This window comes from Pristis pectinata, chromosome 10 (genome assembly GCF_009764475.1).
Source record: "Pristis pectinata isolate sPriPec2 chromosome 10, sPriPec2.1.pri, whole genome shotgun sequence".
NCBI classification, from domain to species: Eukaryota; Metazoa; Chordata; class Chondrichthyes; order Rhinopristiformes; family Pristidae; genus Pristis; species Pristis pectinata.
The window spans coordinates 11,268,114-11,284,277 of record NC_067414.1 but is presented as its reverse complement, the minus strand read 5'-3'; the positions used below and the strand labels follow the sequence as shown (position 1 = coordinate 11,284,277).

Below are 16,164 nucleotides of genomic sequence, written 5' to 3'. Positions count from 1 at the left end.
TTTCACAAACTATGGCATTTTATTTCAAATGGAAGCCTTTCAATTTGCTTACATTTTTTTTTACAATAAATTACATAATTTCCAACCTTTTTGGAATCTAATAAATATTATATAACTTTTAATAAGTTCTTTTTAAAGTACATTGAGCTGTCAAACAAAGGTCCTACAGTCATGTACAAGGTCAAAATATTCTGAAACCATTGTCAAAAAATTCTTTAAAGAGCACAAGCTACACAGACCAAACAAATAGGCTTTTCCTACAAAGATCCTGTGTTAATTCAGAGGCAAAGAAAACCCAACAACTACAAACATAAAACCACCTTGCAGGTCTTGCCAAAAGACACACACCCCCTCACACTTTTTGATACCTTTTAAAAAAAGATAAAAAGCAACATGCTAACTTTGAATCAAGGTACACCAAAGTTATCATAAAAACAGTGAACAGTCTGTACAGAGACGTGCAGTGCTTTAATAGCACTGCTCTTTAAATACAACTTCAAGGGGATAGGTGGGTGGGTGGGGGCAGGGTGGATGGTGGGGTAGGGGCATTCTAAATATACAAAAGGCATTATAAAAAGTAAAGAATCACTGGTAAGTACATGTGTTGGACAAAGACAAGACTTATTGTTACATACAACAAAATCCAGGCAGAGGGTATTTTTTTTGTTTATTCCAGGGCATGGCTGTGAACTGTGTATCTCGACTTCAAATCCTTTGACGCTACCTTATTAATCCCAGCAGATCCCACAGAGAGCAGCTTGGCAGCTGCTCCACAGCCCAGACGGGTACGAAGACAGGTTGTGGTCTGCTTCGCCAATGATAAAATAAACATTAGAAACCAAGTATTTCATGTCTTCAGAAAAAAAATCCCCTTTTCATTTACAAGGAAAAAAAACACAAAAATATAACTTGTCATCATTTCCCTAGAATAAATATATCTTTTAGGCTGGCAAGTACAATGTTCATTATACACAGTTCTTTTAAAGATTTTTTTTTACAGTTTTTGTTAGCTATTTTCTTTCATTTTTTGACGAAATGTTCTGTATCAAAATTAAAGAAAAAATATCAATGACTTTATATAAAAATGACAAAATAGGTTTCCTCTCCAACTGAACAGGTCAGGGAAAACTCACAGTAACCTTTCCCCTAGATCCGAACCTGTAAACACAAGGCAGTAATCAGGAAGGAATCTCGTATGCATTTTGGTTATACGTTGAAGGCTGATGCCAAAAGCACTATGTTCCACCACTGTCTGCCCACTGTAATCTTTGAATTACCTGTGCTTGTGTTACACAAAATAATGCAAGCAATTTTCCATTTTTTGTTTGTTGTTTTAAAAACCTTAACAGTAAAATTCATTTAAGAAACAGCAAGCTTGTGCAGTAAAAGTGAATCAAATCAATACCAGAGATCGTCATGTGGTCCGGCTTCAACGGGAGTGGAGGGTGTGGTGAGGTGTGGGGGTTGGAGCAGAGACAAATCTCATGAACACTGCCGGAACTGGTTAAAATCGGCCCTGTAAAATGGTGTGCCGTGCACGGAATCTTCGAACAAGGAACCTACAGAGGCTAAAGTCCTTCCTGCAACCCCACTCCCACCCACACAAAAAGAATAATGGTAAGGCCCGTCCATCAACAGTTACAAGATTCCCAGGCAGACTGCAAATGGTTATTGCTCCGACAGAACACTTCATTGTACTTCTACATCTTCATGAAAGTGCACTTAAGTGCTGTTAGTTTTGCTGAGAAGCAGTTTCTCTTGTGGCGTACAGTGCTAGTTGAATTGTTTTTCTCGTTTTGTATTTTTTTTCTTTGTGCCTCTATCCAGCGTCTCTTTTAAAAAAAATATTAATAATAAAAAATAAAATAAAAGTAGCCCCGGGAGCCGTTTAAGTGCACTGTGCGTCGGGAGGTCCTTTCATCACCTACATTCTACCGACAGCCCATTCTGTGACGAGTTGGACACCGATGGGTCGGCCAGCGTTAACATGACGGCTGCTGTGAGAGAGCTGGACGAAGGTGAGGAAGAGGAGGATGCCGTCGCTGTCGCATTCGCTGCGGATTAGGGAAAACAAAATAAATTCTTGAACATTTTCCTGAGCTAAATTACACATTAAACTGAAACAAAATTGCTGCATTTATACAGCAGCATTTAAATAAAACCTCGATGTCCCAAAAGACCTAACAGGCAAAGACATACTTTTTAGCAACACTATGACCACTCTGATCACTTTGCACTAAAATGGACTTTGTTTTTTTTGTTCTAATTGTGTTTTCTTTTGTAAAAATTGTGTATAATTTATGTTTAATTTATGTTTTTCTTGTGAATGCTGCTGATCTGATGCTACGTGCCTGTGATGCTGCTGCAAGCATATTTTTCATTGCACCTGTGCACACATGTACTAGTACATGTGACAATGAACTTGACCTTGACATTTTAAGGCACTGGCAATGTTGTAATGCAGGAAACATGACGGACAACGCGTGTCCAGAACAGACTGCTTGGGTGGTAATTAAGAAATAAATATTAGCCAGGACGGTGAAGAGAATTCCCTGCCTTTCTATGAAATAGTTTTGTGCTGTTGCTTACATCCAACTGAGTGAACAGAACCTTGGCAGATGGGGCAGCACTTAGCTCCAATTAGTAGAGCCACTGCCTCACAGCGCCAGGGACCCCGGTTCAATCCTGACCTTGGGCACCATCTGTGTGGAGTTTGCGTGTTTCCCCCTACGGCTATGTGGGTTTCCTCCGGGAGCTCTGGTTTCCTCCCACATCCCAAAGACCTGCAGGTTGGTAGGTTAATTGACCACTGTAAATTGCCCACAGTGTGTACATGAGGGGTAGAAACTGGGGGGAGTCGATGGGAATGTGGGGAGAATACAATGGGATTAGCGTAAATGGGTGGTTGACGGTGTGGACTCAGTCGCTGAAGGGACTGCTTCAGTGCTGTTTCACTCTGTGGTTCTAGGAAATATATCAAATCCCAAAGGATCACGATAAAAAGCAATGAAGTGTGAACCAGTGCCCTCCAAAAGACATCACTTAAACATTCCCAGTCAAATTGCAGTACTGTAGTCTCTGAAAAGACCTAGCAAACAAAGGAGGGAACTGGACAAACCACCTGGCATCAACCTTGGCACCGAGTTCGGACACAGCAAAATCACAAGAGACTGCAGATGCTGGAACCTGGAGTGAAAAAACAAACTGCTGGGGATCTCAGCAGGTTGAGCAGCATCTGTGGAGGCACAGGGATAGTTGACGTTTTGGGTCCAGCAGGGTCTTGACCCGAAACGTCGACCATCCCTTTGCCTACACAGACACGGCTCGATCTGCTGAGTTCCCCCAACAGTTCGTTTTTTTAAAACAGCAAAATCACTCCCAGACAACTGGACTTTGCAAAGTCCACCTCACTAACTTGGGGACTGGTATCTAAACTGGGAGAGGTGTCCCACAGACAAGTTGAGCAACAGCCTGATGTAGCCGTCCTCATGGAAGCATACCTTGTAGACAATGTGCCAGACAACCCCCACCACCACTGCCACCCCACCCCCAGTGATTCCCAAAAATGTTTGGTCTAATCAGCAGGACAGACCCACCAGAAATGGCAGTGCAGGCAGGAAGGAATAACCCACAAAGTCATCAACATTAAAGCCACAAAGCCTCATGACATTGGATCAAACATGGTCGAGGAAACCTCCAGCTACCATCTGCCCTCAGCTGACCATTCAGTGCTCCACCAAATTGAAAAACACTGCAAGTCAACAAGAGCACAGAATGCACCCTTCCAAAGGACTTCAATGGCCATTGTCCAGGGTGGCCCAACACAGACCAGCCAGCTGAGTTTCAAGGGGCACAGGTGTCAGACTGAGTCTACGGCAGGTAGAATGAACCAACATGAGGAGTAAACCCACTTGACTTCAAACTCAAAAATGATAGCACTGGTAGGAGTGACCACCACAATGTTGCTGAGAGTGCAGAAGGAGCAGCACTGGATATACAGAAAAATGAGCCGTCAACCAGGTGAAGTTGCAACAAAGGACCAAGTACATATGAAACAGCATGGAATAGAAAGAGCGAAGCAACCCCTCAATGATTCATTAAGACCAAAGCTCCACAGTCCTATCAGATCCAGTCATGAAGGTGGTGGACAATTAAAAAGCTAATGGGAGGAGGAGGGGGAGGAGGAAGTTCCAAGGACATGCCCATCCTCAATGATGACAGGGCCCCAGCACATGAGCACTTAAAGGCAAGGCTGAAGCTTTTGCAGTGGAGTGGACGATACATCTCAGCTTCCTCCTGAGACTCCCAAAATCACAGAAGCCAGTCTTCAACAAATCTGGTTCACTCAAGATGAGGCTGAGAGCACTGGATAGAGCAAATACAAGGGACCAGGTAACATCCCAGCTGTGATACTAGTGCTCCAGATCCAGCCAGGCTTTTAAGTCCTGGAACTCCCCATGCAATATCTTGTAAAGGGCAATTAACCCTGGCCTTGCAAGGGAAGCCCTCATCCTGTAAAATAGAAAAACCACAGTTGGGACCTAGCTGTTCAGATGTTGGCTGCCCACTAATTGGCTGTTATTTATTTTGGGACATCTTGAAGTTGTTAAGGGAACTATATGCAAGTCTTGATTTCCCACTCTCTAACCTGACGGTCACAACCTATCCTCACTGTAGGACATAGAGACTCAGTTCCCTCATGGGTGGGAATCCAAAGGGTTGCTTCCCATCGTTGATATTCCCATTCTCTGCTTCCTTGCTCAGGGTCTACATGAACAATGGGATCACACAATTATAAACGGACTAGCTGCAGCACAACCTCCTTCTTTCATTTCCATGACTCCACTGGCAAAAACATCACTCTGTTTGTTTAGTGTCTTAATGAGGTCAATGTCCCAATGTGCTTAACAGGACCTTACACGGGGGCGCGTGAAACTGTAGAGTGCCATTGGACTTACTATCACGGTCCTTCTTTTTCATACGCTTTCTTCTTCTGTCGATGGAGGCTACCTCAGACTTTAGGGAGAGGTAATGTCGCCTGATCTCCTGCAGCTTCTCTTGAAGAAATGCAATGCGTTCCACACCACTCATATTCTCAACGTCAGCTGAAGGCAGAGGTGTTAAAATAATAAATAACATGCATTAATATGGTCAGAGAACCGTGAGAAATAAAACTCAGTCTGGTAGGTACAACGTACCGACACGTTATGGAGGAGTTGTGTCCTAGAAAACCATCTGCATCACAATTTTCCATAATGTGAACCTTTTTCTCCCCCCAATGAATCCCATGTTATAAGTGGAGATGCGTTCCTATGGGATATTTTTCTCTCAATAGTAATGTTCCCGTGGGTGCGTGATCTATAGGCAAGGGAATTCTGATTGTATTATAGACAGAAGAGAAAGGGTTGTTGGTCTTTTAACAACAACCCTTTCTCTTCTGTCTATAATACAATCAGTATTAACTAGAAATGGATGTTGCAATGTTTGATAAAGTATTGTTGTGTAAGAATCAATAGAAGAGATTGCCTCGTTAGTTTCCAAAGCAAATCTCTTAAGTGGCCTCCTGCTGTGAACCAGCAGCCTGTGATCCTTGTCTTTCGTAAACTACCTCAGTTCCCTGTATACATTTTGTGCTTACTTATTCTCATAAATTCTGTAAGAGCATATTTTTATTCCATATCTCAACATTTTTAGAAGCAATTTGTGAATTCTGCAAAGGTAAATTTTCATTACCCGAACTGCCGTAACACAGGGTACACTGTACGAGATAATGTATTTGAGGAAGGCAGCTAAGGCTAGAAAATAAGCAATAAATGGTAGGGCATTAAGGAGCATAGAGAAAAAGAGGATTCCGGTTGCATGCATTATTGTTTCATAGAATCAAAAAATTCTGAGGCCATTCCCCTCATTGTCTGTGCTAGAAAATAACCTGAAGGTAGTGGCCAGTGAGAATGTGGTGGTTAAGGTGGGTTATGGGATGCATTCCTTCACTGCTTGAAGCACAGAATGCAAGCAGCAAAGTTCTATTAGAGCTGTGTAAAAGCTACTATAGCATGCAGTTCTGGGGTTGCAACAACAAGGCAAGAGGAGGATGTTGCCAGGACTAGAGAATTTTAGCTAAAAGGAAATACTGTGTAGACTAAGGTTATTTTCTTCGGAAAAAAGGAGGCTGAGGAGAGATTCCACTGAGATATATAAAATTTCAAGGCACCTAAATCAGAGTGGAAAGGAAGAATCTAATTCTCAGAGTTCAGTAAGAAGGGGACAGACATATTGGAGTGGAAGACTGGAATTTTTTTCAGTCACCGAGATTTTCATCTGTAGTGCTATACCTAGAAGGTTACAGGCCAAGAGTTAGAGAGTGCAATGAAGGCGGGAGATTTCAAAGGAGGTGAGTCTCTGTGTTTTGTGTTCATTTTCAGTGAGCGGGACCCTTAAAGAAGCACACTTGCACATTGTCAGTAATAATTGAGTGGCTAATTAGCAGCAGCTGATAAAAAGAAGTTAGGGTTAAGTGGGTCAGTGTTAGAGTAGGGGGCTGAGGCTACGGTGAGATTCTGTTATGTTCTCTTTATTATTGCACAGGTAGAGCAGTGGGAATGACACCCAGGCAGTGGTGTGCTCCTCTTGCATGATGTGGAAGTCAGGGAAACCTCCAGTGTCTCTGATGACTACATCTGCAAGAAGTGCTTCTGGCTGCAGCTCCTCACAGACCGTGTTAGGCAACTGGAGATGGATGACCTTCAGATCATTTGGGAGTCAGAGGGGTTGATAGACAGGAGTTACAGGGAAGCAGTGACATCCAAGTTGCAGGAGGCAGGTAGCTTGGTGACTGTCAGGAGTGGGAAAGGGAATAAGCTGTCAGTGCAGGGTACCCCTGTGGCTGTTCCCCTCAATAACAAGTATATTGTTTGAGATAGTATTGGGGGGGATGACCTACCAGGGGAAAGCCACAGTGGTCAGGTCTCTGGCATGTCCAGCTCTGTGGCTTGGGGGGAGAACAGGCAAGCAGTAGTGATAGGGGATTCATTAGTCAGGGGAGCAGACAGGAGGTTCTGTGGACAAGAACGAGACTCTCGGATGGTATGTTGCCTCCCTGGTGCCAGGGCCAGAGATGTCTTGATTCGAGTCCATAGCATTCTTAAGAGGGAGGGTGAGCAGTCAGAGGTTGTGCTACACATTGGTACCAATGATGTAGGCAGGAAGGGTGACAAAGTCCTGCAAAGTGAGTTCAGAGAGTTAGGTGCTAAGTTAAAAGACAGGATCTCCAGGGTGGTGATCTCAGGATTGCTACCTGTGCCACATGCTAATGAGGCAAGAAATAGGAAGATAGTGCAGTTTAATATGTGGCTAAGCAGATGGTGCAGGAGGGAGGGCTTCAGATTTTTAGATCATTGGGCTCTCTTCCAGGGTAGGTGGGACCTGTACAAATGGGACGCTTTGCACCTGAACTGGAGGGGTCCAATATCCTTGCGGGAAAGTTTGCTCGTGCTGCTCGAGGGGGTTTAACCTGGAGTTGCAGGGGGGTTGGGAACCAGAGTGGCAGGACAGCAAGTGGCGAAGCTGTGGGGAAAGTAGCTGTTAAGACTACAGGCAAAGATGGAAACCAAAGGTTGAGCGTGGTGGTACTAATGTTCTGAGTTGTATCCATTTCAATGCAAGGAGTATTGTAGGTAAGGCAGATGAACTTTGAGCACGGATCAGCACGTCGAATTATGATGTTGTAGCCATTAGTGAGACTTGGTCGCAGGAGGGGCAGGGCTGGCAGCTCAATGTTCTGGGGTTTTAGACATGATGGAGGGGGTGGCATTATTCATCAGGGAGAATGTCAAGGCAGGGCTCAGAGAGGACATATTGGAGGGCTTGACTACAGAGGCAATCTGGGTGGAACGGAGGAATAAAAGAGGGATGACCACATTATAGACCTCCCAATAGTCAGCGGGATTTAGAAGAGCAAAGTTGTGATAGTAGGTGATTTTTAACTTTCCACATATTGACTGGGACTCCCATACTGCAGAAGGACTAGGTGGGATAGCACTTGTCAAGTGTGTTCAGGAAAGTTTCCCTAATCAATATGTAGAGGTCCCAATTAGAGAGAGTGCGATACAGGATTTCCTCTTGGGGAATGAGACAGGGCAGGTGACAGAAGTGAGTGTAGGGGAACACTTTGGATCTAGTGATCATAATTCCATTAGTTTCAAGATAATTATGGAGAAGGATAGGACTGGTCCCAGGATTAAGATCCTAAACTGCAGGAAGGCCAGTTCTGAGGGCATCAGAAGGGATCTGGCAGACAAAGTGAAAGAGAATCCCAAGGGTTTCTGTAGCTATATTAAGAGCAGAAGGATAGCAAGGGACAAAATTGGTCCTCTTGAAGATCAGTGTGGTCATCTATGCATGGAGCTGAAAGAGATGAGGGAGATCTTAAATTAATTTTTTTTGTCTGTATTTACTTGAGAGACAGACTCTGAGTCTATAGAACTGGGGCAAAAGAGTACTGAGGTCATGGAAGAGAGGTGTTTGCTGTCTTGAGGTGAATTAGGGTGGATAAATCCCTAGGGCCTGACGAGGTGTCCCCATGGACCTTGTGGGAGTCCAGTGCAGAAACTGCAGGGGCCCTGGCAGAGATATTTAGAACATTCTTAGCCACAGGTGAGGTGCTGGAGGACTGGAGGATAGCTTGAGAGGACAAACCAGGGTAAGAGTTGCACAGTGAATGGTAGGGCACTGAGGTGTGCGGCAGAACAAAGGGACCTAGGAATACAGATCCATGATTCCTTGAAAGTGGTATTGTGGGTAGATAGGGTCGTAAAGAGCTTCTGGCACATTGGCCTTCACAAATCAGGGCACTGAGTACAGGAGATGGGATGTTATGTTGAAGTTGTACAAGACGTTGGTGAGGCCAAATTTAGAGTATTGTGTGCAGTTCTGGTCACCTACCTACAGGAAAGTTATCAATAAGCTTGAAAGAGTGCAGAGAAAATTTACACAGATGTTGCCAGAACAAGTCATAGGGAAAGGTTGAATGGATTAGGACTCTATTCCCTGGAGAATAAGGGGAGATCTTATAGAGGTATACAAAATTGAGGGGTATAGACAGGGTGAATGCATGCAGGCTTTTTCCCCTCAGGTTGGGTGAGACTAGAACTAGAGGTCATAGGTTTAGGGTGAAAGGTGAAATATTTTGGGGAATCTGAGGGGGAACTAGTCCACTCAGAGGGTGGTGTGAGTGTGGAATGAACTGCCAGCGAAAGTGGTGGATGCAGGTTCAATTGTAACATTTGAGAAGTTTGGATAAGTGTGTGGATGAGAGCGGTATGGAGGGCTATGGTCTGGGTGCAGGTAGATTGAACTAGGCAGGAAACCAGGCCGGCATGGACTAGATGGGCCAAAGGATCTGTTTCTGTGCTGTAGTGCTCTATGACTCTAAGCTGGGGAGCTTTTGTTGGCCCATGGACATGATGGGCTGAATGGCCTCCTTCTCTACTGCACTTTTCTCCATTGCATGAAACTGATTCCCGTTCCACATGGATGCAGTAATCACCTGTTTGAAACATTAGCGTACTTGAACCTGTCAATAGCAATTTGCATTTATGTGGCAGCTTTCCTGTAATAAATATTACAGGAGCGTCAGCCAACAAAATTTGACACTGAGCCACATCAGCTATCTGGACAGATTGCCAAATGCTTTTTTGAAGAGGTAGGTTTTGAAGAGCGAAGCAAAGGATGAGCAAGATAGAGGTTTAGGAAAGGAATTCCGAAACTTGAAGCTTGGGCAGCTGAAGCCACAGTAAGCGATGGGGGATTGGAATGGGGTGTACAACAGGCCAGAGCAGGAGGATTGAAGAGACTGTAGTGGGTCCTAGGGCTGGAGGAAGTTCTCAAAATAGGGAGGCACGAGCCATGGAGCAACCTTAAGATGACAATGAAAGGATGTTTAATTCAAAGTTTTGCTAGACAGGAAGATTACTAAACATAAGAATTAAAGTGGATGGCTTAGGAGATGGATAGTGTACACCAGGTCATGGTGATACAATACCATTCAAGCATTAACCCTTTTCACAAGTAAGCTTAGTTGCAGGGATCAGTAGCACACTGTCAAGTGAGATTTCCTTGAGTAGATTCAAGTCTGTAAGAATTATACATGCAGTGCACTACAGTGGTAAATCTGCCTGGACTCTAAAACAGATATCAAAAGTGGAGAGCTAAAAAAGATGGAAATGAGTTCAAATATAAAATCTAGGCAAAAGCATTTAGTTGTATAACTACAGATTTCATAAAACTGTGATTAACACTTGAAAAACAAAATTGTGTGAAACCTACTATAGGTATATGGATGGACAGAGAAAGCATGAAGAACGAACAAGCTGGAGCATTTCTATGAGAAATAACAAGCATATTTCATACTGAGTGCGGCAGATTTGTAAAGACATAATTACAAACTTGTACAAGTGAATGCCACAAGGAAGAGTCAGTTGTCTGTTGTACTTTCCATTAACTATTGCAGCTGATGTGCAGTCTTTTCAGGAGACAGGGGAATGACCTGGGTACACAGCTGTAATTGTGGAACGGGCCACCATTAGAGATCAGACTTATTATTCTCAGGAGGGAAGTAAAGCTGTTTTCCTCATGCAAAAGCCCCCAACCTAAGTCTTTCTACCTTGCTATGCAAGAAAAAATCTACTTGTTACTTTCCTGCCAAAAAGAGGCAAACTCACCCATCTGAATGCTCCATTTGTAGGTTCTGGAGGTCCTGCTGCTCTGTTCTTGTGTGGCACTCTTCTCCCCATTCACAGGGGATTTTGCAGGGGTCAGTACTTTGGTGGCAGATGTGCTTCCTGGCAGAGAATTGACTCCTGGTGGTACCACAGAGGAACTCTTCTTCACTTGTACAGATTTGGCAGTATTTTCACCCGCAGACAACTCTTCACTGTCGCTACTGTTTGCTGCATGTAATAAGAAAAAAAATGAATTTATGAACTGCCTTTTGTGGCCTCAGGATCTCCCCAAGTATTCTACAGCCAATGAAATAGTATTTTTGAAGCAATAATAAATCTTTGCATTCTAGGAAATGTAGCAGATAATTTGGGCACAGTAAACTCCTACAAAATGACCGGATAAATCACCAGATGATCTTTTTCTAAACCGAAGTTGAGGGATAAACACTTGGCAGGCAACAAGGCTAGTACACTTGCACTTCCTTGAATTAGTGTCTTGGGATTCTTCCCAAACACCCAATGGCACAGATTGAGTCTCAGTTTAACAAATCATTGTAGAAGAATTTTCTTTAAGAGTGAAAAGTTTCCTCAGTATTTCTCTGGGAATGTCTTCCTGGATTATATGCTCACAACCCATGGACTCGCTTGTTACAAAGTTAGAAAGATCTAAAACATTAGAGATACACAGCTAAATCAGGGTGCAGCACCCAAGAAGAAAATATACCCTCCGTCATGGTTTGTCCAGTGATATGTGCAGCATACACATATTCAGAATGTACAGCACAGAAGCTGGGCCCTTGGTCCACCATGTCCATGCCAACTTTTAGTCCGGTTACAGTAATCCCATTTGCCTGCATTAGGACTGTACCCCGCAATGCCTTGCCTATTTAAGTGTCTGTCTAAATGCCTCTTAAACACAGTGATAGTATCCAATTCCACCATCTCTTCTGACAGTACGTTCCAGATATCAACCACTGTGTCAAAAAATAACTCATCCCTTAGATACCCTTAAAACTATGCCATCTTCTTTTCGATACTCCTACTATGGGAAAAAGATTTTTAATGAGGAAACATTCTGAACCACATCTCTTTCCTCAGACAGCATATCCCCATGATCACTCTTCCTTTTACCCTATCAAAGACATCCTCCTCTCCTCCCCACCCACCCTGCAGCTTAACACACTTCTATCACCTCCTTCCCAGTTTTGTGGAAGGAACTTTGACCTGACACATTAGGTTTGTTTCCCTTCCCACAGATGTGGCCTGACCTGCTGAGTGTTTCCAGCAAAACAAAGGACTGCAGATGCTGGAATCGAGATGAAAAACACGATGATGCTGGAGGAACTCAGCAGACCAGGTAGCATCCGTGGAGAAAAGCAGGCAGTCAACATTTTGGGTCAGAACCCTTCTTCAGGACTGAAGATAGGAAAGTCAACGTTTTGGGTCAGGACCCACTGATACATCAGCCTGTCCATCTATCACTGCTCTGCTTTTCCCTCCTATACATTTGGCTTCCCCTTTTCCTATCTTCAGTCCTGAAGAAGAGTACTTCCAGCAGTTTCTGTTTTTATTTCAGATTTTCAGCATCTGCATTTTTTAAAAATTTGATTAACACAAATGATACATTGAACGTGTGTAAAACATAAGTGAACACTACAGGAAAGATGTGAATGTACTTGAAAGAGTGCAGTAGAGATTTCTTCGAATGATTTCAGGGATGAGAAATTGCAGCCACAAGGTTAGACTGAAGACGAGGCTGTTCTTGGAGTGAAGAATGTCGAGAGATTTGATAAAATTGTTCAAGATCATGAGGAGTTTAGACAGGTAAATACAAGGAAGCTGCTCCCATTCAAGGGATGACAGAGTTAAAGTGATGGGCAAGAGATACAGCGGTGTTCGTGAGGAAAAGCTTTTTTTTATGCAGAGAGTTATGAGTTGGAACTTACTGCCTGTAAGGGTCAACCGAGGCTTTAAGAAGAAAATTGAATGGGTCCTTGAGGGAAGATAATTTGGAAGGCCATGGCAAAGGAGCAGGGGAATTGAATTGTTATACAATGTGCTGGCACAGATTCAACATGCCAAATGGCTTCCTTCTGTGCAATTCTATGATTCGAGGTTAGTCAAATTAGATCGGACTTTGCTGCAATCCAAGATCCTGTGGCAGAAATAAAGAGATGGGAAAAATAATTGAAGAGAATGCAGGGAAACAGCAAGCTCGTGGAAAGGGCAGGGGACTGGGATTCATTGATCACATTTTTCAAAGAACTAGCACGGGTGCAGTGGGGAAAATGGTCACTGTATTAAATGGTGCACAAAGATAGGTTTGGAAATAGATGAAAAGATTCACACTACATCTTAATCTCCTGCTGTCAAGTTTAAAAAACACAAGTAGCGATAACATGGGCAGAATCAGAAACATATTTAGTGAAAGAAATTAGTGGAAGAATAAATTATTCCAGCAGGTCTTCCTTCCTATTGTTGTCCAGCCTACACTACTACACTATGGATACAGAAACAACATGTTTATACTGTACAGCAGCTTTAAAGGAGGAATGTGTTCTGAGGTATTTCACAGAAGCACAGACAAAAGCTGGCAGCAAGCCACCAAAGAAATTATTTGTATTATTCATTCACAAAACTTGTAAATTTCTGGCAAGGATTGCATATATTGCATTCTGAAAAGGAATCATGCTTGACAAAAGCCTACAGGAGTTTTATTTTGAAGATGTAACTGAAGGAATAGATAAGAGAAAAATCAATAGACATGGTGTACTTGGATTTTCAGGAAGTTGATAAAGTCCCACAAAAAAGATTATTGAGTAAGATTTAAAAATAAAACATTTTATTGGGTGTAATGCATTGGCATGGATTAAAAACTGATTGACAGATAGGAGGCAGTGTCGGAATAGACAGGTTTTTCTTAGAGGGACAGGCAGCAACTAGTGAGGACTGCAGGGATCAGTGTTTGGGTCTCAGCTATTTATAGCATATCACTGAGTTGGTTGAGGGAACAGAATGTAATAACTCAAAGTTTGCCAATGACATAAAACTAGGTTGGGTTGTGAGTTGTGAGAGGATACAAAAAGGTTTCAAGGCAATTTAAACAGATTGAGCATGTGGACAAAAACTTGGCAGATGGAGTGTAATGGGGATAAATTGGTATTGGTATTGGTTTATGTGAATTTATCCATTTCAGTGGAAGAATGGTAAGGTGGCATATTATTTAAATGATGCTACATTGGTAAGGATTGATGCATAAAGAGTCCTGGGTGTTCTTGTGTACCAGTCACTGAAAGCAAACATACCCGTTGCAGCAAAATGTCGAGGTGGCAAGTGGTATATTCGCCTTCATAACAAGAGGATTTGAGTACAGAATCAAGGATGTCTTGCCCTATAACCTAACCACCATGCCATCATATCCATCCATATAGGCAACCAAGATTATAGTCAGAGTTGGTCTTAGGGGTCATTTTAAAGGAGAGAGGGAAGCAGATAAGTTTGAGAGAGCTTAGTCCGACTGCTGGTATTTATCATTTTGTCACTGGGAACCACAAATCAGAATTCAGCCTGGGAGGAAGGTGGAGTGTACAAAAAGCAGAAAAGGAAATCATTAAGAATAAATCTGATCTCCCCTGTCATAGATATAGAACAGTAGATTTCTTGAAGAAAAATACGGCAAATTCTGGAAATCCGAAATTAAATGGAGAATGGTGGAGAAAGGCGCAGAGTTCATATTTCAAGTTGATGAAGTGACTTGAACTTCATCAACCCAAAACATTAACTCCATTTCCCTCCTGACATATGCTGTCTGAATTGCTGAATACTTTGAGCATTCACCATTGCTTTCCTTTTTGACCAAGAATGCTTATAGCCAGAAAAAAAACACACACAACATTCTCACAAAGGCCCACGCAATCAATACAATACTTAACAAACACGAGCAGCAGTATCACACATCCTCACCAGTTCGACTTTTCTTTTTGTTGTTGATCCCTGATCGTTTGTGGCTGCGTTTTTGCTTCTTGGTTGAACTTCCTCCCTGAGCATCTTTTGGCCTTTTGTGACCAGAAGCAACTGGAATGAAATGAAGACAAAAGCAAAATTATACGCCGCATCAAAAGGATTCAAAATCAAATAAGGGTGAACAAAATGACTCCGATTCTCAATGCCCAAAAATAAATCCCGACCTCTTTGTCATGTTGAAGTACAGGTAGAGAAGATTAAAAAAGGGTTGACAAATGAAATAGTTTACAATGAAAGGACAGCCTGCAGTGCTCTGATCTAATCACATTACGCTAATGGACCATCTGTTTTCATATGTTTAACACAAGCATTTTACATTCAAACGTCAGAAGGCTTGACATTTCACAGGAACAGTATGCAGACAGATTGGATCAGAGTGGGACGAGCTGTATCAGAGGCTGTACACAAGGGGGCACCTTTGTTAACTGCATAAAATAAACAACACAATCAAGCCATTCAACTCGACTGCTATGCGTCAGTGTTTTTGCTGTAAGTGAGCTTCCTCCCACCTTCGACAGATACCCTATCCATTTCTTCTCTGCAGCCTTCACAAGGTTATTTACTGCATGAGGGATGCGCTTGGCGAGACCCAGCAAGGAACCACCAACTTCAACCAACAGCTATGAGATTACCCAGGAAGTTGAAAGCAAGGATAATAAGCTCATGAAAGCAAAAAAAAAACCTTAGAAGCTGGAAATCTGAAATAAAAACTGAAATTACAGTAGACACTCTGAGTGGACAGAGAAGCAAAGTTGCTGCTTCAGTTCAATCATCTCTCATTGTAAGTAGCAGATGTTGAGAGATTTAAGAGCCTTTAAAGAAGTTATGGAACACAAGAAAAGGATGACTGGCAGACTGCTGTGAATTCGGATGAACACAGAAATGATTGAACAACAAATTGGAGGGTGGCACAAGATGAAAGGGGATGGACAATGGGATGTAAGAAAACGAAAATATGGGTATAAAAATTGTAAATGGTTACAACAGGATAGCAAAGAAGGAAGCAAGCATAAAAAATGTGGAGAAGCCTGCCATGGCCTGGGATAATGGATCAGAGAGATGAGCGGTCCTTTAGTGTAAGAACAGCCCACCAGTTGTGCGAGTTTAGTCACTCTTCCACATTATGGGCTTTAATTATTGGAAAAGGCAGGTACATTCAGTGCATGAACTGCATTTAAGTTTTCATTTTAAAATCTCAAACCTTCACTTCTGTCCGCTTTTTCCCGAACCCAGGCAATCCAAGCTTGCTGTTTTGATCCATAGTTCGGCAGTGAGACAGAACTTGCTTTTATATAGCAGCTTATCATATCCTCAGGACGTCCCAAAGTGCCTCACAACCGATGGATTACTTTTGAAATGTTGTCACTGTTGTAATGTAGGGAACGCAGCAAGATCCCACACACTGCAAACAAAATGAACGGTC

At 42.7% G+C, this 16,164-nt stretch overlaps 1 protein-coding gene across 4 annotated transcripts in view; it reads right to left on the bottom strand.

Moving 5' to 3' along the window:
* Positions 1-16,164, bottom strand: part of arid4b (AT-rich interaction domain 4B) — a 123,739-nt gene continuing 107,575 nt past the window's right edge. For 3 of the 4 annotated variants that reach the window (XM_052025003.1, XM_052025005.1, XM_052025004.1), the window contains 4 exons: positions 14,682-14,792; positions 10,719-10,946; positions 4,959-5,105; positions 1-2,054 (listed from right to left, as the gene is read on the bottom strand). In XM_052025003.1, the coding sequence (XP_051880963.1) occupies positions 1,921-2,054; positions 4,959-5,105; positions 10,719-10,946; positions 14,682-14,792 (620 nt within the window). In that variant the 3' untranslated portion in view covers positions 1-1,920. Of the gene's footprint in view, positions 2,055-4,958; positions 5,106-10,718; positions 10,947-14,681; positions 14,793-15,942; positions 16,144-16,164 lie in introns of those variants that run through there. The other variant, XR_007957025.1, reaches the window with a different exon arrangement.